Below are 22,922 nucleotides of genomic sequence, written 5' to 3'. Positions count from 1 at the left end.
AGTGGGCACTTTTGAATACGGTGTTTGACATGACAACAAATTAAAATGCCAGGGAGGAGTTATTGTGACAGGGTAGGAACCAAAGTGTTGACAAGTGTTTCCTAGGGGACCCTATAATCTTTGGCTACATTTAATGTTTTCTCTTAGCAACTTTATAGCTAACATTCTTGCTTTGTGTATTCCTCTTTGATTTAGAAGATACTGTTGCACAAAAAACATTCAGCTGTAGGTCTACACCATCACTGGTATTATCAGGCTGTATAGCTTGTTATGTTTGCTCTGACCCAGTTCATTTATTAGCTCACTAGAAATTAGCCTTAGATTTAGGCCCAATTTGCTAAGAAAAATCAAATTGCTGTTTGCTGATGTAAGAAACACAAAATTATAGTGTAATTTATAGAACACTAGTGGATTTATATTAAAAAGAAAAGTGAAAACAGCATCGTTGTCATCAACATTGTTGCATGTGCTGCATTGACAATGCAGACTGAACGCAAGTGTCTCATTGTCGAGGAATGTGAAAATGCGCTCCTCAAGTGACAGGGGGCGACATTGATATGATTACATCTCTCTCCCACCATTTAGAAGTATGTGTAAAATTAGAACCTCTTTCTCTTCTGTGTCTTCTTCCGTTTAAACTAGGCTCTGCTGCTCCCCTCTGTCAGCACTTACACACACACACACCTCCCCCCAGCCTCTCCAAGGAGAGAGGGGAGAACTGGCAAGGAGTGAGGGAGGGTTTGTGGTTTCAAATACATGTTTCCATCCCTGTAATTGTTTGTGGTACATTATTTTTGTTTAGCCTACTGTTACATGAGAATGAGAACAGGACTGGTGTGCATGATGTGAAACAAACCCATCTTCAACTTAGAAAGCCAATCACAATTCGGCTGTGAAATACAATACTGGTGAAAAGTTTTAGAACACCTATTCATTCAAGGGTTTTTCTATATTTTGTCTATTGTCTACGTATTAGAATAATAGTGAAGACATCAACACTATGAAATAACACACATGGAATAATGTAGTAACCAAAAAGGGTGAAACAAATAGACACCCTTTGCCTTGATGACAGCTTTGCACATGCTTGGCATTTTCTCAACCAGCTTCATGAGGAAGTCACCTGGAATGCATTTCAATTAACAGGTATGCCTTAAAAGTTCATTTGTGGAATTTCTTTCCTTCTTAATGCGTTTGAGCCAATCAGTTGAGTTGTGACAAGGTATGGGTGTACAGAAGAATGCCCTATTTGGTAAAATACCAAGTCCATATTATGGCAAGAACAGCTAAAATAAGTAATGAAAAACGACAGTCCATCATTACTTTAAGACATGAAGGTCAGTCAATCCGGAACATTTCAAGAACTTTTAAAGTTTCTTCAAGTGCAGTCGCAAAAATCATCAAGCGCTATGATGAAACTGGCTCTCATGAGGACCGCCACAGGAATGGAAGACCCAGAATTACCTCTGCTGCAGAGGATAACTTCATTAGTTACCAACCTCAGAAATGGCAGCCCAAACAAATGCTTCATAGTGTTCAAGTAACAGACACATCTCAACATCAACTGTTCAGAGGAGTCTGTGAATCAGGCCTTCACGGTCAAATTACTGCAAAGAAACCACTACTAAAGGACACCAATAATAAGAAGAGACTTGCTTGGGCCAAGAAACACGAGCAATGGACATTAGACTGGTGGAAATTTGTCCTTAGGGCTTGAGTCAAAATTTGAGATTTTTTTTTGTTCCAACCGCTGTGTCTTTGTGAGACGCAGAGTAGGTGAGCGGATGATCTCGGATGAGCGGATGATCTCTACATGTGTATGTAGATACATGTATGTGACAAATAAAATTTGATTTGATTTGATTTGATTTGTGTGGTTCCCACCTTGAAGCATGAAGGAGGAGGTGTTATGGTGTGGGGGGTGCTTTGCTGGTCACACTGTCTGTGATTTATTTAAGGCACATTTAACCAGCATGGCTACCACAGAATTCTGCAGCGATATGCCATCCCATCTGGTTTGCACTTAGTGGGACTATCATTTGTTTTTCAACAGGACAATGACCCAGCACACCTCCAGGCTGTGTAAGGGCTATTTTACCAAGAAGGAGAGTGATGGAGTGCTGCATCAGATGACCTGGCCTCCACAATTCTCCGACCTCAACCAAATTGATATGGTTTGGGATGAGTCGGACCGCAGAGTGAAGGAAAAGCAGCCAACAAGTGCTCAGCATATGTGGGAACTCCTTCAAGACTGTTGGAAAAGCATTCCAGGTGAAGCTGGTTGAAGGAATGCCAAGAATGTGCATTCATGAAGGCAAAGGGTGGCAATTTGAAGACTCAAATATAAAATATATATTTTGATTTGTTTAACACTTTTTTGGTTACTACATGATTCCATATGTGTTATTTCATAGTTTTGATGTCTTTCACTATTATTCTACAATGTAGAAGATAGTCAAAATAAAGAAAAACCTCTGTATGAGTAGGTGTTCAAAAACTTTTGACCGGTAGTGTACGTTTCACTTTTCGGCTGCTGGGCTGTTCAACTTGTTGATCTTGCTTTGGGCAATACCACTCTTTTGTATTATGATTAACAAGGTACGTAACAGGTATTTGTGAGATCCTAGTCTTGCTGTGTGTCCTGTGTTGGTGTGAGAACAATATGCCAGTGTGTATGTTTTAGCTGTAGCTTGTCCTCCTGCGTTGGGTCTGTAGGTGGGTTGGAACACAGCGAGGGATTACTACACTTTCCTGTGGTCTCCCATGCCGCAAGACTACCAACCTGGAAGCACCGTACACAGGGCTGTGGTGTTCCAAGGTACACACACACACTTACTTAGGAACGTACACACACACACACCATGGGAAGCACTGTGGTATACAAAGGTAACCTCATGATTTAACAGTCCCTATATTAAACCAGCTACCTTATTTTATTGATGGAATACAACCGCAACCGTGGTCAGAGACTTGAACACCTCTCTCTCTCTCTCTCTGTCTCTCTGTCTCTGTCTCTCTGTGTGTGTAGGGATATTACACACACACTACATGGAGGGCTGGAGATCTGGTTTTTACAGGGGCTGACATGGTCTCTGTGGTGCCAGTGGAAGTCTGTGACTTCTGCATATGTTTATATCACTGACAGTGATCTTTACCGCATACAGTGCAGTTGAAGTACTGGACTTTTACTCTTATTGAATGATGTGTTTACTATGAGTAGAAGATGAGTGATTTTATATACATTAGATTTAGACAGTCAGGATTCACAGTGCCTCGGGAGTGCTGATCTATGGTTAATTTTTGCGTTTTTAGATCATAATGCATATGATGATATGGGCATGTGGGGACCAGATCCTAGATCAGCACTTCTTCTAAGGGATGGGCACGGTTATTCGAATATCTGAACGGACGTGGTTATTCGGTTACTTGAGAGAGTAGCCTATTTTAACAATGAAAAGGCTTTGTCTGAAATGAAATAAAATGGTACGTGACGTTGCTAAATAGCCTATAAGGATAGACAATTAGATTTAACAGTTTAATAAAACAACAGTTTAATGACAGTTTTTACGAGGGTGCCCCATTTAACAAAGGATGCACCATTACCCTACACACCCGTTTCACACCTGTAGCTTGTCGCTGTTGTCGGTCAAGGCGTTACAGTCAGAGGCTTCATGGGAAGATAAAGATTTTAGTCAATGCAAAATGGAATTAAAATGACAGAATTCAGGTTGGCTAAATGAGAAGAAGCAGGATACAATGATCAACCAACAGGTAGGCTGTTGTTGTAGACAAGGATGAGGAGCGCAGCAAAAAAGACTCAGTTAGCATTGCTACTTTAGCTCGCTAGCTGGCTAACTTAACTGTCTACTGTAGCAAGCTAGCTACTTTACAACAATTTGATGTATGTAGTCAACATTTTGCCCCCCACCTCAGTTTTATTATTGAGAATGTGATACAAAATGAGGCAACAGTGTGCTTTAGGACCATGAGGATGCCTCCGAGCAGTCGGATAGGCTTTGGAGTGTTTATCCGACTGGTCAAAAAAATAGATATAATTATGTCCCACCCACTTCTAAAACCAAAGTTGGGCACCTGGTCACACACACCGGCCCCTGCTCCTCCTTTCCCGCCCCTCCACCACCTTCTGCTGAAGCAAGTAGAGTGTAGTTCACCAGCTTCCTCCAGAGTCCAGTGAGCAAGTCTCCATTGAAGTATAATTTTTTTAAATAATAATCTTTGAAACATGTATTTTGACTATCTGGATATCCAGGGAAAAGTCATGATATTATTCTAATAGTTAAATCATTCCAAATGCCCATCCCTGTCCTACTCTGATACTCTTTATGAATACTCTAGACAAAATAAACGCAACCAATTCACCTGACGATACGGTCTCAAAATGCCAGGCCCTTCCTAACTTTTTCCAACTTGGTCTCCCCCTTTGCAGGGTACTATGTTCCCAAGAGTGACGGGGAGTTTTATCAGTTCTGTTACGTCACACACACGGGTGACATCAGAGGCGCCAGCACACCTTTCCTGTTCCGCCCGGCCACGCCCACCGAGGACTGTCTTACCGTTACCGAGGATGACAGCAACTCAGACATTCTGGTAGTGACCACCAAGAGCAGTGTGCTGGAGGTACACACACACACACACACACACACACACACACAAACAGATACAGTATAGCCGTCTAAATGTTACTGGTACACAGTCTCCTCTTCTATCCTCTGGTGAGAAGCAGCGTGTAGAGGAGGCTCAGCAGGAGCGCAGGGAGCTGTTGAAGACCATGCACCACCTGCAAGAGGAGAAGCAGCAGCTGCAGGAGGAGCACAGGAGACTGCACAGAGAGAGAGGAGGCTCAGCCTGCTAGGGTGAGGGAGAGGAGAGAGACCTGCAGCCTGTTGAGGGAGGGAGAGAGACTTGCAGCCTGCTACCACCTGAGGGAGAGAGAGAGGGTGAAGAGGGAGAGAGACCTGCAGCCTGCAGGAGGTGAGGGAGGGAGGGAGGGAGACTGCAGCCTGACGACACACAACCAGGTGAGGGAGGGAGGGAGGGAGAGACCTGCAGCCTGCTACGCACACACAACCAGGTGAGGGAGGGAGGGAGGAGAGAGACCTGCAGCCTGCTACGTACACACAACCAGGTGAGGGAGGGAGGGAGGGAGAGAGACCTGCAGCCTGCTACGCACCAGGTGAGGGAGGGAGAGAGACCTGAGCCTGCTACGCAGCCAGGTGAGAGAGGGAGAGAGACCTGCAGCCTGCACACACAACCAGGTGAGGGAGGGAGAGACCTGCAGCCTGCTACGCACCAGGTGAGGAGGGAGAGAGACAGCCTGCTACGCACACAACCAGGTGAGAGAGGGAGAGAGACCTGCAGCCTGCTACGCACACACAACCAGGTGAGGGAGGGAGGGAGGGAGGGAGAGACCTGAGCCTGCAGCCTGCTACGCACACACAACCAGGTGAGGGAGGGAGCCTGCTACGGGTGAGGGAGGGAGAGAGACCTGCAGCCTGCTACGCACACACAACCAGGTGAGGGAGGGGAGAGAGACCTGCAGCCTGCTACGGACACACAACCAGGTGAGGGAGGGGAGAGAGACCTGCAGCCTGCTACGTACACACAACCAGGTGAGGGAGGGGAGAGAGACCTGCAGCCTGCTATACACACACAACCAGATGAGGGAGGGAGAGAGACCTGCAGCCTGCTACGCACACACAACCAGGTGAGGGAGGGGAGAGAGAAATACGTAGCACAGGAGACTGTACAGAGCGAGGGAGCAGAAGAGAGACCTGAGTGCCAGTTCCTATTCAGTGATCACAGGTTCAAAACATCAACGTTAATGAAGTTTATGAATGATCTGTGTCCATGGTTGAACACACAAACCAGGTGAGGGAGGGGAGAGAGAAATGTGCACAGGAGACTGTGAGCACTGTGCCAGTTCCTATTCAGTGATCACAGTTCAAAACATATTTTTTGATCTGTGTTTGTTTGCACTGTGTTTGCACAGTGTGTCATATTTTTTTTGTTTGTTTCGTGTGTGTGTGTGCCTGTCTCTCTGTCCCTTTTTAACGAGCTGACTCACTGGTCCAGGACGCTAACTGGACACGGTCTCCCAGGCATCTGGCATCAGGGCAATGCCATCTCAACCACAGAGTGAACAAATATGACGTCAAGGCCACACACATACACACAGACCACTCCTCCTCCCCCACACACACATTCTAATTCACCCATACAGACACACACTCAATCCCACTGACACACACACTCACAATGCCACCCACTTGTAACTTGTTTTAAAATGCGTGTGGAATGAGAGACGGTTGTCTGCAAACCCGCCTGGGTGAAGGAAGGCCCTGCCCAGTTTAGGGAGTAACATGACTCAGTCACGCCAATGTACTAGGGGCACTGCTCTCTCTCTCGCCGTCTCTCTTTTTCTCTCTGTTTTTCTCTCTTTCTCACTCTCATCTTACTACAACTGCTGAGAGTGACTTCAATTTTGTAATTTATTTGAAGTACCATTTGGTGTTGTTCAGTGAATAAACATTTCCATGTGACTTAACCTGCAGAGTAAGATTTAACCCACTGAAACTAGAGGAAATAGGGGGAGGATGAAAGGAGGGACGGAGAGTGGAGGAAAGGAGGGAAGGAGAGTGGAGGAAAGGAGGGACGCAGGGAGGATGAGAGGAGGGACGGAGAGTGGAGGAAAGGAGGGAAGGAGAGTGGAGGAAAGGAGGGACGCAGGGAGGATGAGAGGAGGGACGCAGGGAGGATGAGAGGAGGGAAGGAGAGTGGAGGAAAGGAGGGACGCAGGGAGGATGAAAGGAGGGACGGAGAGTGGAGGAAAGGAGGGAAGGAGAGTGGAGGAAAGGAGGGAAGGAGAGTGGAGGAAAGGAGGGAAGGAGAGTGGAGGAAAGGAGGGAAGGAGAGTGGAGGAAAGGAGGGACGCAGGGAGGATGAGAGGAGGGAAGGAGAGTGGAGGAAAGGAAGGGAAGGAGGAGGGAAGGAGGGAGGATGAGAGGAGGGAAGGAGGGTGGAGGAAAGGAGGAAAGGAGGGATGGAGGGAGGATGAGAGGAGGGACGCAGGGAGGATGAGAGGAGGGAAGGAGAGTGGAGGAAAGGAGGGACGGAGGGGAGGAAAGGAGGGAAGGAGAGTGGAGGAAAGGAGGGAAGGAGGGGGAAGGAGAGTGAAAGGAGGGACGGAGAGTGGAGGAAAGGAGGGAAGGAGAGTGGAGGAAAGGAGGGAAGGAGAGTGGAGGAAAGGAGGGAAGGAGAGTGGAGGAAAGGAGGGAAGGAGAGTGGAGGAAAGGAGGGAAGGAGAGGAGGAAAGGAGGGAAGGAGAGTGGAGGAAAGGAGGGAAGGAGAGTGGAGGAAAGGAGGGAAGGAGAGTGGAGGAAAGGGGAAGGAGAGTGGAGGAAAGGAGGGAAGGAGAGTGGAGGAAAGGAGGGAAGGAGAGTGGAGGAAAGGAGGGAAGGAGAGTGGAGGAAAGGAGGGAAGGAGAGTGGAGGAAAGGAGGGAAGGAGAGTGGAGGAAAGGAGGGAAGGAGAGTGGAGGAAAGGAGGGAAGGAGTGGAGGAAAGGAGGGAAAGGAGGAAAGGAGGGAAGGAGTGGAGGAAAGGAGGGAAGGAGAGTGGAGGAAAGGAGGGACGGAGAGTGGAGGAGGGAAGGAGAGGGAGGAAAGGAGGGACGGAGAGTGGAGGAAAGGAGGGAAGGAGAGTGGAGGAAAGGAGGGAAGAGAGGAAAGGAGGGAAGGAGAGTGGAGGAAAGGAGGGAGAGTGGAGGAAAGGAGGGAAGGAGAGTGGAGGAAAGGAGGGAAGGAGAGTGGAGGAAAGGAGGGAAGGAGAGTGGAGGAAAGGAGGGACGGAGAGTGGAGGAAAGGAGGGAAGGAGAGTGGAGGAAGGAAAGGAGGGACGGAGAGTGGAGGAAAGGAGGGACGGAGAGTGGAGGAAAGGAGGGAAGGAGAGTGGAGGAAAGGAGGGAGGAAAGGAGGGAGGAGAGGGAGGAAAGGAGGAGGGACGGAGAGTGGAGAAAGGAGGGACGGACGGAGGAAAGGAGGGAAGGAGAGTGGAGGGAGGATGAGAGGAGGGAAGGAGAGTGGAGAGAGGAGGGAAGGGAGGAGAGGAGGGAGGGAGGGAAGGGAAAGGAGGGATGAGGGAGGATGAGAGGAGGGAAGGAGAGTGGAGGAAACTTAGGGGAGAACGTTGATGATATGGAACCAGTCTCTTACTGCCCCCTGGTGCTTTTTCCTAGTGTGTGTGTGTGTGTGTGTGTGTGTTTTAGTATCCGTATGGGGACCAGAGGTTAAAAAAAATGAACATTTGGACAGGTGGGGGCATTTTGTTGATCCCTCACAAGGAAAAAGTATATTTTAGGCTCATGGGTTAGTTAGGTATAGGGTTTGAATTAGGGTTAGGGGTTAGGTATAGGGTGTGAAGTAGGGTTAGGTATAGGGTTTGGGGTTAGGTATGGGTTTGAATTAGGGTTAGGGGTTAGGTATAGGGTTAGGGGTTAGGTATAGGGTGTGAATTAGGGTTAGGGGTTAGGTATTGGGTTTGGGTTAGGGGTTAGGTATAGGGTGTGAATTAGGGTTAGGTATAGGGTGTGAATTAGGGTTAGGGGTTAGGTATAGGGTTTGAATTAGGGTTAGGGGTTAGGTATGGGTTTGAATTAGGGTTAGGGGTTAGGTATAGGGTTTGGCTTAGTGGTTAGGTATAGGGTGTAAATTAGGCTTAGGGGTTAGGTATAGGGTGTGAATTAGGGTTAGGTTAGGGTATAGGGTTTAGGTTTAGGGGTTAGGTATAGGGTGTGAATTAGGGTTAGGGGTTAGGTATAGGGTTTGGTTTAGGGGTTAGGTATAGGGTTTGAATTAGGTTTAGGGGTTAGGTATAGGGTTTGAATTAGGGTTAGGTATAGGGTTTGAATTAGGGTTAAGGGTTTGGGTTAGGGGTTAGGTATAGGGTTTGAATTAGGGTTAGGGGTTAGGTATAGGGTTTGAATTAGGCTCAGGGGTTAGGTATAGGGTGTGAATTAGGGTTAGGGGTTAGGTATAGGGTTTGAATTAGGGTTAGGGGTTAGGTATGGGTTTGAATTAGGGTTAGGGGTTAGATATAGGGTTTGGCTTAGGTTTAGGGGTTAGGTATAGGGTTTGAATTAGGTTTAGGGGTTAGGTATAGGGTTTGATTTAGGGTTAGGTATAGGGTTTGAATTAGGGTTAAGGGTTTGGGTTAGGGGTTAGGTATAGGGTTTGAATTAGGGCTAGGGGTTAGGTATAGGGTTTGAATTAGGCTCAGGGGTTAGGTATAGGGTTTAAATTAGGGTTAGGGGTTAGGTATAGGGTTTAAATTAGGGTTAGGTATAGGGTTTGAATTAGGGTTAGGGGTTAGGTATAGGGTTTGAATTAGGGTTAGGTATAGGGTTTGGTTTAGGGGTTAGTTATAGGGTTTGGGTTAGGTATAGGGTTTGGCTTAGGGATTAGGTATAGGGTTTGAATTAGAGTTAGGTGTTAGGTATAGGGTTTGAATTAGGGTTAGGTGTAGGGTTTGAATTAGGATTAGGGAAAATAGGATTTTGAATGGGTATCAATTGTTTGGTCCCCACAAGTATAGTAAAAGGAATGTGTGTGTGGTAGACAGCTTTGAGAGATTTCTTACTTGGTCATTTTATGAAGTACTAAATCGATGTAAATAAAATGTACATAGTTTATTAATGTCAGATTCTTCATTCAACAAGGGTTTCTCTTATGAAATAAGTGGTGTGTGTGTGTGTGTGTGTGTGTGTGTACTCGTGTTCATTTGTGCAGTACACAAGAACATTTCAGTATATTCACCATGGCCCTTTAGTGCAGCACTGATGAAAATGTCCTTTAGCTGGACCATGAAAACGTAAGTACATATTTTGCAGCTGCTAATTTTACGACAACATGTTTTATAAGGTATTTTGCGCTGCTAAAGTGTTTCCCAAATGGCTGCAGTTGAAATCATACAGTCCTCCAGGGTGCCAGCGGGCTGTACCTGAACTACACATGACATCTGGGTGTGACACTGTGCATGTGTTTCCCAAAACAAATACAAATGTATATACTGCACCTGTATGTTTGATGGATGTGATGTGCCTGTCTGTCTGATGCACAAGTGCGTGTGTGTGCGTGTTGAGTGATGGAGGGGTGTTTATGTAGGCGTTCTGGTCTGTCAGGTGCAGTGTGTTGTAGGTGATTTAATGTCCTCTACTTCTCAACATGTTCCAACAGGGGAGATCACTGGCAGGACCAGGTACAAGATACTGGATAGATAGACTCCAAATGGTTCTCATGGTTGTCTCTTGTTTCAGAACATTGCCAATCATCATTCGTTATCACACAGCATTTTGATTGAGAGGGTCAAACTCAATACAAAGCCAAGCATTTGCAGAATTTCCCTCCATTTTACCTGATTGATCAGTAAAGGTCATTGATTAGGTAGAAATTCCCCTCATCTCATTGTCTGGGTCTTAGTTGAACACAAATTGAAAGGAAAAGACAAAAAACAGAAAACACTCAGCCTTCCAGGAATTGAGTTTGACACCTCTGGTCTAATCGGACTGACCGACAGGGCCTGTGATTGGTTAACAGTGTGATTGACAGCTGAGGTTGCCTGTGGTGTGGTTGCAGGAGCTGCTACGCTCCTCTCAGGGCCTGTCAGAGGAGAGGGAGGAGGTGAGGAGGAGACTGCAGGAGGCCACAGACCGGGTCAGACAGCTGGAGGAGGACCTACTGGGAGTCACACAGAGAGGACTGCAGAAAGAGACCGAACTGGACTGGTGAGGAGGAACACACACACTGGAAGGATAGGAACTGGACTGGTGAGGAGGAACACACATGCCACACATCAGGGTTTCCATTAGGAAAATGTGGACAGGACATTTGGGCGGCAACATTTTAATTTACCGGACATTTGATAAATCTGCCGGACCCATATCCATTGGGTGTGTAACCTGATTAGGGCGTCCACCCACACTGCTCAGAATGACAGAAATCACATTTGGATTATGGTAATTCATATTAACAGAACATGTTGAGCATGCAACAATGTGTAGTCCATACTGAATTCTGATGCGCATTTTGAAGATGCTCAAATAACTGTCCACATTTACTTTTCCTCAGCCAACAAGAGGAGTAACAAACAGCCAAACAGCCTACGCCAATCTACTATCCCCCATAGTAGAAAAGTTGACCTATTCTATTGGTCAGCTTGTCGAGGAATAGCCTATTCCAAACCGACTGGGACAGCTGTGGGAAGATAGAGCCCAAATTCATACATAAAAATGTATTTTTAAATACTTAAAAAGCAATGAGGGCAACAGAACAGAGCGTTTATCTTCAAATGTTGATGAACTATTATTTCTTCACATTATAAAGCTCAGCGATGCGCACAAGGCAGTAGGCTACACGCAAATGTTCTTTCCATAATGCAATTAGCAGAAAACGCCATTGTCAAAAGGGCAGCGCACATGGGAGTGGTGTAGATCTAATAGGCTGCTTTGAAGCAAGGTAAGACATGCCTCATAATACATGTTAAAACGTTCAGCTTTCAAACAATTAACTATGTGTTTTCAAAACGCGTACTGCCTCCAGCTCATTGCAAAGTGGTGTGTGACGCACTGATGAGGCCTGCCATCTGTTGCAGTTTGAGATGCTGCTGCTGCAGATTGTTCAGCTCCAAGGCTCTGTATCTGTGTGCTGTAGGGGTGTGATAAATAAGATTCACAAGGAATATACAGTAGCCTATGCACGCTGCAATTTAATTACACACAATTATGCAAATTACCCTATAGACCGATAAGCATGGCCAGTCAAATGTATTTCCATCGACTAGTATTTCCACCATTTTAAATAGGCTAAAAAACATTATTTCGCAATCTATTTTTTTCTTCTCCCGGCCTGGCACCAATTTTAATTATCAGCTTTTTTCATTTTTTATAGGCCAAGAGCCGGCTATTAACGCCTAGTGGAAAACCTGCCGCACGCACGCACGCGCACACACACACACACACACACACACACACACACACACACACACACAAAAGGACTATAAGGAAACTAACTGGACTGTTGATGAGAAACACCATAGATACAGTACTATACTCAAATGACATACAGTACAGAAAACTAGAGAGAACATTATTGGTATTAATGCAGTTGTTGTTGTCCAGTCTGAGAGACAGGTTAAAGAAGCTGACAGCAGATAGAGACACTCTGGAGACCCAACTGAAGAATGAGAAGGACGAGAGGGACCTTTACAAGGTGAAATGATACACTGTGTATGCACATGTATCTACAGTTGAAGTCGGAAGTTTACATACACCTTAGCCAAATACATTTAAACTCAGTTTTTCACAATTCCTGACATTTAATCCTAGTAACAATTCCCTGTCTTAGGTCAGTTAGGATCACCACCTTATTATAAGAATGGAAAATGTCAGAATAATAGTTGAGAGAATTATATATTTCAGCTTTTATTTCTTTCATCACATTCACAGTGGGTCATAAGTTTACATACACTCAATTAGTATTTGGTAGCATTGCCTTTAAATTGTTTTACTTGGGTCCAACGTTTTGGGTCGCCTTCCACACGCTTCCCACAATAAGTTGGGTGAATTTTGGCCCATTTGTCCTGACAGAGCTGGTGTAACTGAGTCAGGTTTGTAGGCCTCCTTGCTTGCACACACTTTTTCAGTTCTGCCCACACATTTTCTCTGGGTTTGAGGTCTGGGCTTTTTGATGGCCACTCCAATACCTTGACTTTGTTGTCCTTAAGCCATTTTGCCACAACTTTGGAAGTATGCATGGGGTCATTGTCCATTTGGAAGACCCATTTGCGACCAAGCTTTGACTTCCTGACTGATGCCTTGAGATGTTGCTTCAATATATCCACATAATTTTCCTCCCTCATGATGCCATCTATTTTGTGAAGTGCACCAGTCTCTCCTGCAGCAAAGCATCCCCACAACATGATACTGCCATGGTTGAGATGGTGTTCTTTGGCTTGCAAGCCTCCTCCTTTTTCCTCCAAACTTAACGATGGTCATTATGGCCAAACAGTTATATTTTTGCTTCATCAGACCAGAGGACATTTCTCCAAAAAATACGATCTTTGTCCCCATGTGCAGTTGCAAACCGTAGTCTGGCTTTTTTATGGTGGTTTTGGAGCAGTAGCTTCTTCCTTGCTGAGCGGCCTTCCAGGTTATGTCGATTTAGGACTCGTTTTAATGTGGATTTAGATACTTTTGTACCGGTTTCCTCCAGCATCTTCACAAGGTCTTTTGCTGCTGTTCTAGGATTGATTTGCACTTTTCGCACCAAAGTACGTTAATCTCTAGAGACAGAATGCGTCTCCTTCCTGAGCGGTATGACGGGTGTGTGGTCCCATGGTGTTTATACTTGCGTACTATTGTTTGTACAGATGAACGTGGTACCTTCAGGTGTTTGGAAATTGCTTCCAAGGATGAACCAGACTTCTGGAGGTCTACAAATTTTTTCTGAGGTCTTGGCTGATTCCTTTTGATTTTCCCATGATGTCAAGCAAAGAGGCACTGAGTTTGAAGGTAGGCCTTGAAATACATCCACAGGTACACCCCCAATTGACTCAAATTATGTTATTTAGCCTATCAGAAGCTTCTAAAGCAATTACATAATTTTCAGGCATTCTCCAAGCTGTTTAAAGGCACAGTCAACTTAGTGTATGTAAACTTCTGACACACTGGAACAGTGAATTATAAGTGAAATAATCTGTCTGTAAACAATTGTTGGAAAAATTACTTGTCATGCACAAAGTAGATGTCCTTACCGACTTGCCAAAACTATAGTTTGTTAACAAGAAATTTGTGGAGTTGTTGAAAAACGAGTTTTAATGACTCCAACCTAAGTGTATGTAAACTTCCGACTTAAACTGTATGTGTGTGTGTTCATAATCGTCTTTCTTTGTCTGTGTGTCTATAATGGTCTCTGTGTGTGTGTGTGTGTGTAGGTCCACCTGCGTAGCACGGAGCTAGAGAACACTAAGCTGAGTGCAGAGCTGCAGATGCTGAAGGCTGTGGAGCTCAACAGAGAAGTGACCATCGCTCAGTTCCAGGAAGAACTGGACAGGCTCCGAGCCTGCGTCACTCAGAAAGATCGCCTGGAGAAAGAGCTGCACACACACGCTGTCGACAAGGTGAGGAGGGAGGGGTGTGTGTGTTCATATGGGTCTTTCTATAAATTAGGGTAGCAGTGAGCATTTGTTGTAATGGACATCTGTTTGGAGCTGTTACAAAGTCATTAATACATTTAGATATAAAGGGGGAACATAGATACATTCAATATAATTCATGAGTAGTATCAAAACCTTTTTAGGGGGGGTTGGAGGAGATCTCGGAAGTGTACTGTAACCTCGTAACATTTTCTATCTTCCTATGTTATGGTGTGAAAACAGTTTTCATGGGCACATTAGGGTCTGGCAGTATCCAGGTGTTCATATTGTCTTGCAGTTATTCTCTCATACCAGGATATACACAGTATTACACAAGAGGGTGCCCATTGGGCGTTTATTACCAGAATGCTTGTCTGAAGGAAGAACAGTACTTGCTCTGGAGCAGCATGTGTAGGCTGCACACTGTGTCTTGAGTGGAGTGGAGTTGCTAAGGCAACGGACCTGCCGTGGCAGCTGTACAAATGGCTTTGACTTCTCAATATGATGCCCTGTCACCTTATTAATTCAGCCACTAGCAAATCAAACTTAAGGGTTGCGTTAATGCAGAATTCTGCATTTTTCTCACAGGATAAAAAAACCAATGTATAACAAATATCTTGCTGCGTTTTGTAAATGCAGATGTAAAATGCTTCTTATTGTAATTTCTGCCGGCATCAGTCATTTTGTGCTTCAGTTGCACTTCACTCGGATGAGAATTCACCAACGGGCATTCTGTCAGTTAGAGCTTCATGACCAATGTATAGCTACTTTTCCCCAGGAGTTTTCTACGTGTAGCTACTTTTCCCCAGGAGTTTTCTGTGTAGCTACTTTTCCCCAGGAGTTTTCTATATGTAGCTACTTTTCCCCAGTACTTTTCTGTGTAGCTACTTTTCCCCAGTACTTTTCTGTGTAGCTACTTTTCCCCAGTACTTTTCTGTGTAGCTACTTTTCCCCAGGAGTTTTCTATGTGTAGCTACTTTTCCCCAGTACTTTTCTGTGTAGCTACTTTTCCCCAGTGCTTTTCTGTGTAGCTACTTTTCCCCAGTGCTTTTCTGTGTAGCTACTTTTCTCCAGTGCTTTTCTATGTGTAGCTACTTTTCTCCAGTGCTTTTCTACGTGTAGCTACTTTTCTCCAGTGCTTTTCTGTGTGTAGCTACTTTTCTCCAGTGCTTTTCTGTGTGTAGCTACTTTCCCCAGTACTTTTCTGTGTACCTACTTTTCCCCAGTACTTTTCTATTCGTAGCTACTTTTCCCCATTACTTTTCTGTTTAGCTACTTTTCCCCATTACTTTTCTGTTTAGCTACTTTTCCCCATTACTTTTCTGTTTAGCTACTTTTCCCCATTACTTTTCTGTTTAGCTACTTTTCCCCATTACTTTTCTGTGTAGCTACTTTTCTCCAGTACTTTTCTACTTGTAGCTACTTTTCCCCAGTGCTTTTCTGTGTAGCTACTTTTCTCCAGTACATTTCTATGTGTAGCTACTTTTCTCCAGTACCTTTCTATGTGTAGCTACTTTTCTCCAGTACTTTTCTATGTGTAGCTACTTTTCTCCAGTACTTTTCTATGTGTAGCTACTTTTCCCCAGTACTTTTCTGTGTAGCTACTTTTCCCCAGTGCTTTTCTATGTGTAGCTACTTTTCTCCAGTGCTTTTCTATGTGTAGCTACTTTTCTCCAGTACCTTTCTATATGTAACTACTTTTCTCCAGTACCTTTCTATGTGTAGCTACTTTTCCCCATTACTTTTCTGTTTAGCTACTTTTCTCCAGTGCTTTTCTGTGTGTAGCTACTTTTCTCCAGTGCTTTTCTGTGTGTAGCTACTTTTCTCCAGTTCTTTTCTATGTGTAGCTACTTTTCCCCAGTGCTTTTCTATGTGTAGCTACTTTTCTCCAGTACCTTTCTATGTGTAGCTACTTTTCTCCAGTACCTTTCTATGTGTAGCTACTTTTCCCCATTACTTTTCTGTTTAGCTACTTTTCCCCATTACTTTTCTGTGTAGCTACTTTTCTCCAGTACCTTTCTAAGTGTAACTACTTTTCTCCAGTACTTTTCTACGTGTAGCTACTTTTCTCCAGTGCTTTTCTGTGTGTAGCTACTTTTCTCCAGTGCTTTTCTGTGTGTAGCTACTTTTCCCAGTACTTTTCTGTGTACCTACTTTTCCCCAGCACTTTTCAATGTGTAGCTACTTTTCTCCAGTACTTTTCTATGTGTAGCTACTTTTCTCCAGTACTTTTCTATTTGTAGCTACTTTTCCCCATTACTTTTCTGTTTAGCTACTTTTCCCCATTACTTTTCTGTTTAGCTACTTTTCCCCATTACTTTTCTGTTTAGCTACTTTTCCCCATTACTTTTCTGTGTAGCTACTTTTCTCCAGTACCTTTCTATGTGTAGCTACTTTTCTCCAGTACTTTTCTATGTGTAGCTACTTTTCTCCAGTGCTTTTCTGTGTGTAGCTACTTTTCCCCAGTACTTTTCTATGTGTAGCTACTTTTCTCCAGTACTTTTCTGTGTAGCTACTTTTCCCCAGTGCTTTTCTATGTGTAGCTACTTTTCTCCAGTACTTTTCTATTTGTAGCTACTTTTCCCCATTACTTTTCTGTTTAGCTACTTTTCCCCATTACTTTTCTGTGTAGCTACTTTTCTCCAGTACTTTTCTACGTGTAGCTACTTTTCTCCAGTACTTTTCTACGTGTAGCTACTTTTCTCCAGTACTTTTCTACTTGTAGCTACTTTTCCCCAGTGCTTTTCTATGTAGCTACTTTTCCCCAGTGCTTTTCCGTGTAGCTACTTTTCCCCAGTACTTTTCTATGTGTAGCTACTTTTCCCCAGTACTTTTCTATGTGTAGCTACTTTTCTCCAGTACTTTTCTATTTGTAACTACTTTTCCCCAGTACTTTTCTATGTGTAGCTACTTTTCCCCAGTACTTTTCTATGTGTAGCTACTTTTCTCCAGTACTTTTCTATTTGTAGCTACTTTTCCCCAGTACTTTTCTACGTGTAGCTACTTTTCCCCAGTGCTTTTCTATGTGTAGCTACTTTTCTCCAGTGCTTTTCTATGTGTAGCTACTTTTCTCCAGTACTTTTCTACGTGTAGCTACTTTTCTCCAGTACTTTTCTATGTGTAGCTACTTTTCCCCAGTGCTTTTCTACGTGTAGCTACTTTTCCCCAGTGCTTTTCTACGTGTAGCTACTTTTCCCCAGTACTTTTCTACGTGTAGCTACTTTTCCCCAGTGCTTTTCTATGTGTAGCTACTTTTCTCCAGTACCTTTCTATGTGTAGCTACTTTTCTCCAGTACTTTTCTATGTGTAGCTACTTTTCTCCAGTGCTTTTCTGTGTGTAGCTACTTTTCTCCAGTGCTTTTTTGTGTGTAGCTTCTGTCCCCAGTACTTTTCTGTGTACCTACTTTTCCCCAGCACTTTTCTATGTGTAGCTACTTTTCCCCAGTACTTTTCTATGTGTAGCTACTTTTCTCCAGTGCTTTTCTATGTGTAGCTACTTTTCCCCAGTGCTTTTCTGTGTAGCTACTTTTCCTCTGTGCTTTTCTGTTTAGCTACTTTTCCCCAGTGCTTTTCTGTGTAGCTACTTTTCCCCAGTGCTTTTCTGTGTAGCTACTTTTCCCCAGTACTTTTCTACGTGTAGCTACTTTCCCCAGTACTTTTCTGTGTACCTACTTTTCCCCAGCACTTTTCTATGTGTAGCTACTTTTCTCCAGTACTTTTCTATTTGTAGCTACTTTTCCCCATTACTTTTCTGTTTAGCTACTTTTCCCCATTACTTTTCTGTGTAGCTACTTTTCTCCAGTACCTTTCTAAGTGTAGCTACTTTTCTCCAGTGCTTTTCTGTGTGTAGCTACTTTTCCCCAGTACTTTTCTATGTGTAGCTACTTTTCCCCAGTGCTTTTCTATGTGTAGCTACTTTTCTCCAGTGCTTTTCTACGTGTAGCTACTTTTCCCCAGGAGTTTTCTACGTGTAGCTACTTTTCCCCAGGAGTTTTCTATGTGTAGCTACTTTTCCCCAGGAGTTTTCTATATGTAGCTACTTTTCCCCAGTACTTTTCTGTGTAGCTACTTTTCCCCAGTACTTTTCTGTGTAGCTACTTTTCCCCAGTACTTTCTGTGTAGCTACTTTTCCCCAGTACTTTTCTGTGTAGCTACTTTTCCCCAGTACTTTTCTGTGTAGCTACTTTTCCCCAGTGCTTTTCTGTGTAGCTACTTTTCCCCAGTGCTTTTCTGTGTAGCTACTTTTCCCCAGTGCTTTTCTGTGTAGCTACTTTTCCCCAGTGCTTTTCTGTGTAGCTACTTTTCCCCAGTACTTTTCTACGTGTAGCTACTTTTCTCCAGTACTTTTCTACGTGTAGCTACTTTTCCCCAGTGCTTTTCTACGTGTAGCTACTTTTCCCCAGTGCTTTTCTACGTGTAGCTACTTTTCTCCAGTGCTTTTCTACGTGTAGCTACTTTTCTCCAGTGCTTTTCTACGTGTAGCTACTTTTCTCCAGTGCTTTTCTGTGTGTAGCTACTTTTCCCCATTACTTTTCTGTTTAGCTACTTTTCCCCATTACTTTTCTGTTTAGCTACTTTTCCCCATTACTTTTCTGTTTAGCTACTTTTCCCCATTACTTTTCTGTTTAGCTACTTTTCCCCATTACTTTTCTGTTTAGCTACTTTTCCCCATTACTTTTCTGTGTAGCTACTTTTCTCCAGTACCTTTCTATGTGTAGCTACTTTTCTCCAGTACTTTTCTATGTGTAGCTACTTTTCTCCAGTACTTTTCTATGTGTAGCTACTTTTCCCCAGTACCTTTCTATGTGTAGCTACTTTTCTCCAGTACTTTTCTATGTGTAGCTACTTTTCTATGTGTAGCTACTTTTCTCCAGTGCTTTTCTGTGTGTAGCTACTTTTCCCCAGTACTTTCTGTGTAGCTAATTTTCCCCAGTGCTTTTCTGTGTAGCTACTTTTCCCCAGTGCTTTTCTGTGTAGCTACTTTTCCCCAGTGCTTTTCTGTGTAGCTACTTTTCCCCAGTGCTTTTCTGTGTAGCTACTTTTCCCCAGTGCTTTTCTACGTGTAGCTACTTTTCCCCAGTACTTTTCTACGTGTAGCTACTTTTCCCCAGTGCTTTTCTATGTGTAGCTACTTTTCCCCAGTGCTTTTCTGTGTAGCTACTTTTCCCCAGTGCTTTTCTGTGTAGCTACTTTTCCCCAGTACTTTTCTCCGTGTAGCTACTTTTCCCCAGTACTTTTCTACGTGTAGCTACTTTTCCCCAGTACTTTTCTACGTGTAGCTACTTTTCTCCAGTACCTTTCTATGTGTAGCTACTTTCCCCATTACTTTTCTGTTTAGCTACTTTTCCCCATTACTTTTCTGTGTAGCTACTTTTCTCCAGTACTTTTCTACGTGTAGCTACTTTTACCCAGTGCTTTTCTATGTGTAGCTACTTTTCTCCAGTTCTTTTCTATGTGTAGCTACTTTTCCCCAGTACTTTTCTACGTGTAGCTACTTTTCTCCAGTACCTTTCTATGTGTAGCTACTTTTCTCCAGTTCTTTTCTATGTGTAGCTACTTTTCCCCAGTGCTTTTCTATGTGTAGCTACTTTTCTCCAGTGCCTTTCTGTGTGTAGCTACTTTCCCCAGTACTTTTCTGTGTACCTACTTTTCCCCAGTACTTTTCTACGTGTAGCTACTTTTCCCCAGTACTTTTCTACGTGTAGCTACTTTTCCACACTGCTTTTCTATGTGTAGCTACTTTTCTCCAGTGCTTTTCTACTTGTAGCTACTTTTCCCCAGGAGTTTTCTACGTGTAGCTACTTTTCCCCAGGAGTTTTCTATGTGTAGCTACTTTTCCCCAGGAGTTTTCTATATGTAGCTACTTTTCCCCAGTACTTTTCTGTGTAGCTACTTTTCCCCAGTACTTTTCTGTGTAGCTACTTTTCCCCAGTACTTTTCTGTGTAGCTACTTTTCCCCAGTACTTTTCTACGTGTAGCTACTTTTCCCCAGTGCTTTTCTATGTGTAGCTACTTTTCCCCAGTGCTTTTCTATGTGTAGCTACTTTTCTCCAGTGCTTTTCTATGTGTAGCTACTTTCCCCAGTACTTTTCTGTGTACCTACTTTTCCCCAGCACTTTTCAATGTGTAGCTACTTTTCTCCAGTACTTTTCTATTTGTAGCTACTTTTCCCCATTACTTTTCTGTTTAGCTACTTTTCCCCATTACTTTTCTGTTTAGCTACTTTTCCCCATTACTTTTCTGTTTAGCTACTTTTCTCCAGTGCTTTTCTGTGTGTAGCTACTTTTCTCCAGTGCTTTTCTGTGTGTAGCTACTTTTCCCCAGTACTTTTCTATGTGTAGCTACTTTTCCCCAGTGCTTTTCTATGTGTAGCTACTTTTCTCCAGTACCTTTCTATGTGTAGCTACTTTTCTCCAGTACCTTTCTATGTGTAGCTACTTTTCTCCAGTACTTTTCTATGTGTAGCTACTTTTCTATGTGTAGCTACTTTTCTCCAGTGCTTTTCTGTGTGTAGCTACTTTTCCCCAGTACTTTTCTACGTGTAGCTACTTTTCCCCAGTGCTTTTCTATGTGTAGCTACTTTTCTCCAGTGCTTTTCTATGTGTAGCTACTTTTCTCCAGTGCTTTTCTATGTGTAGCTACTTTTCTCCAGTGCTTTTCTGTGTGTAGCTACTTTTCTCCAGTGCTTTTCTGTGTGTAGCTACTTTCCCCAGTACTTTTCTGTGTACCTACTTTTCCCCAGCACTTTTCTATGTGTAGCTACTTTTCTCCAGTACTTTTCTATGTGTAGCTACTTTTCTCCAGTACTTTTCTATTTGTAGCTACTTTTCCCCATTACTTTTCTGTTTAGCTACTTTTCCCCATTACTTTTCTGTTTAGCTACTTTTCCCCATTACTTTTCTGTGTAGCTACTTTTCTCCAGTACCTTTCTATGTGTAGCTACTTTTCTCCAGTTCTTTTCTATGTGTAGCTACTTTTCCCCAGTGCTTTTCTATGTGTAGCTACTTTTCTCCAGTGCCTTTCTGTGTGTAGCTACTTTCCCCAGTACTTTTCTGTGTACCTACTTTTCCCCAGCACTTTTCTGTGTAGCTACTTTTCTCCAGTACTTTTCTGTGTAGCTACTTTTCCCCAGCACTTTTCTATGTGTAGCTACTTTTCTCCAGTACTTTTCTATGTGTAGCTACTTTTCCCCATTACTTTTCTGTTTAGCTACTTTTCCCCATTACTTTTCTGTGTAGCTACTTTTCTCCAGTACTTTTCTATGTGTAGCTACTTTTCTCCAGTGCTTTTCTGTGTGTAGCTACTTTTCCCCAGTACTTTTCTATGTGTAGCTACTTTTCTCCAGTACTTTTCTACGTGTAGCTACTTTTACCCAGTGCTTTTCTATGTGTAGCTACTTTTCTCCAGTTCTTTTCTATGTGTAGCTACTTTTCCCCAGTACTTTTCTACGTGTAGCTACTTTTCTCCAGTACCTTTCTATGTGTAGCTACTTTTCTCCAGTGCTTTTCTGTGTATAGCTACTTTCCCCAGTACTTTTCTGTGTACCTACTTTTCCCCATCACTTTTCTATGTGTAGCTACTTTTCTCCAGTACTTTTCTACGTGTAGCTACTTTTCCCCAGTGCTTTTCTATGTGTAGCTACTTTTCTCCAGTGCTTTTCTGTGTGTAGCTACTTTCCCCAGTACTTTTCTGTGTACCTACTTTTCCCCAGCACTTTTCAATGTGTAGCTACTTTTCTCCAGTACTTTTCTATTTGTAGCTACTTTTCCCCATTACTTTTCTGTTTAGCTACTTTTCCCCATTACTTTTCTGTTTAGCTACTTTTCCCCATTACTTTTCTGTGTAGCTACTTTTCTCCAGTACTTTTCTATGTGTAGCTACTTTTCTCCAGTTCTTTTCTATGTGTAGCTACTTTTCCCCAGTGCTTTTCTATGTGTAGCTACTTTTCTCCAGTACCTTTCTATGTGTAGCTACTTTTCTCCAGTACCTTTCTATGTGTAGCTACTTTTCTCCAGTACCTTTCTATGTGTAGCTACTTTTCTCCAGTACTTTTCTATGTGTAGCTACTTTTCTATGTGTAGCTACTTTTCTCCAGTGCTTTTCTGTGTGTAGCTACTTTTCTCCAGTACTTTTCTATGTGTAGCTACTTTTCCCCAGTGCTTTTCTATGTGTAGCTACTTTTCCCCAGTGCTTTTCTATGTGTAGCTACTTTTCTCCAGTACTTTTCTACGTGTAGCTACTTTTCTCCAGTGCTTTTCTGTGTGTAGCTACTTTTCTCCAGTGCTTTTCTGTGTGTAGCTACTTTCCCCAGTACTTTTCTGTGTACCTACTTTTCCCCAGCACTTTTCTATGTGTAGCTACTTTTCTCCAGTACTTTTCTATGTGTAGCTACTTTTCTCCAGTACTTTTCTATTTGTAGCTACTTTTCCCCATTACTTTTCTGTTTAGCTACTTTTCCCCATTACTTTTCTGTTTAGCTACTTTTCCCCATTACTTTTCTGTGTAGCTACTTTTCTCCAGTACCTTTCTATGTGTAGCTACTTTTCTCCAGTACTTTTCTATGTGTAGCTACTTTTCTCCAGTGCTTTTCTGTGTGTAGCTACTTTTCTCCAGTGCTTTTCTGTGTGTAGCTACTTTCCCCAGTACTTTTCTGTGTACCTACTTTTCCCCATCACTTTTCTATGTGTAGCTACTTTTCTCCAGTACTTTTCTATGTGTA

At 43.3% G+C, this 22,922-nt stretch overlaps 1 protein-coding gene across 1 annotated transcript in view; it reads left to right on the top strand.

The window, feature by feature from the left end:
- LOC112264409 (tax1-binding protein 1 homolog A) overlaps positions 1-22,922 on the top strand; it is a 55,985-nt gene that overhangs the window by 5,486 nt on the left and 27,577 nt on the right. The window contains exons 3-8 of the mRNA XM_042295279.1: positions 2,716-2,818; positions 4,448-4,638; positions 4,742-4,864; positions 10,693-10,796; positions 12,189-12,279; positions 14,003-14,188. Coding sequence (XP_042151213.1) covers positions 2,716-2,818; positions 4,448-4,638; positions 4,742-4,864; positions 10,693-10,796; positions 12,189-12,279; positions 14,003-14,188 — 798 coding nt within the window. The remainder of the gene's footprint in view (positions 1-2,715; positions 2,819-4,447; positions 4,639-4,741; positions 4,865-10,692; positions 10,797-12,188; positions 12,280-14,002; positions 14,189-22,922) is intronic.

The sequence above is a fragment of the Oncorhynchus tshawytscha genome, linkage group LG13 (genome assembly GCF_018296145.1).
Source record: "Oncorhynchus tshawytscha isolate Ot180627B linkage group LG13, Otsh_v2.0, whole genome shotgun sequence".
In the NCBI taxonomy this organism is placed as follows: Eukaryota; Metazoa; Chordata; class Actinopteri; order Salmoniformes; family Salmonidae; genus Oncorhynchus; species Oncorhynchus tshawytscha.
This window is presented reverse-complemented; position numbering and strand designations above follow the sequence as displayed.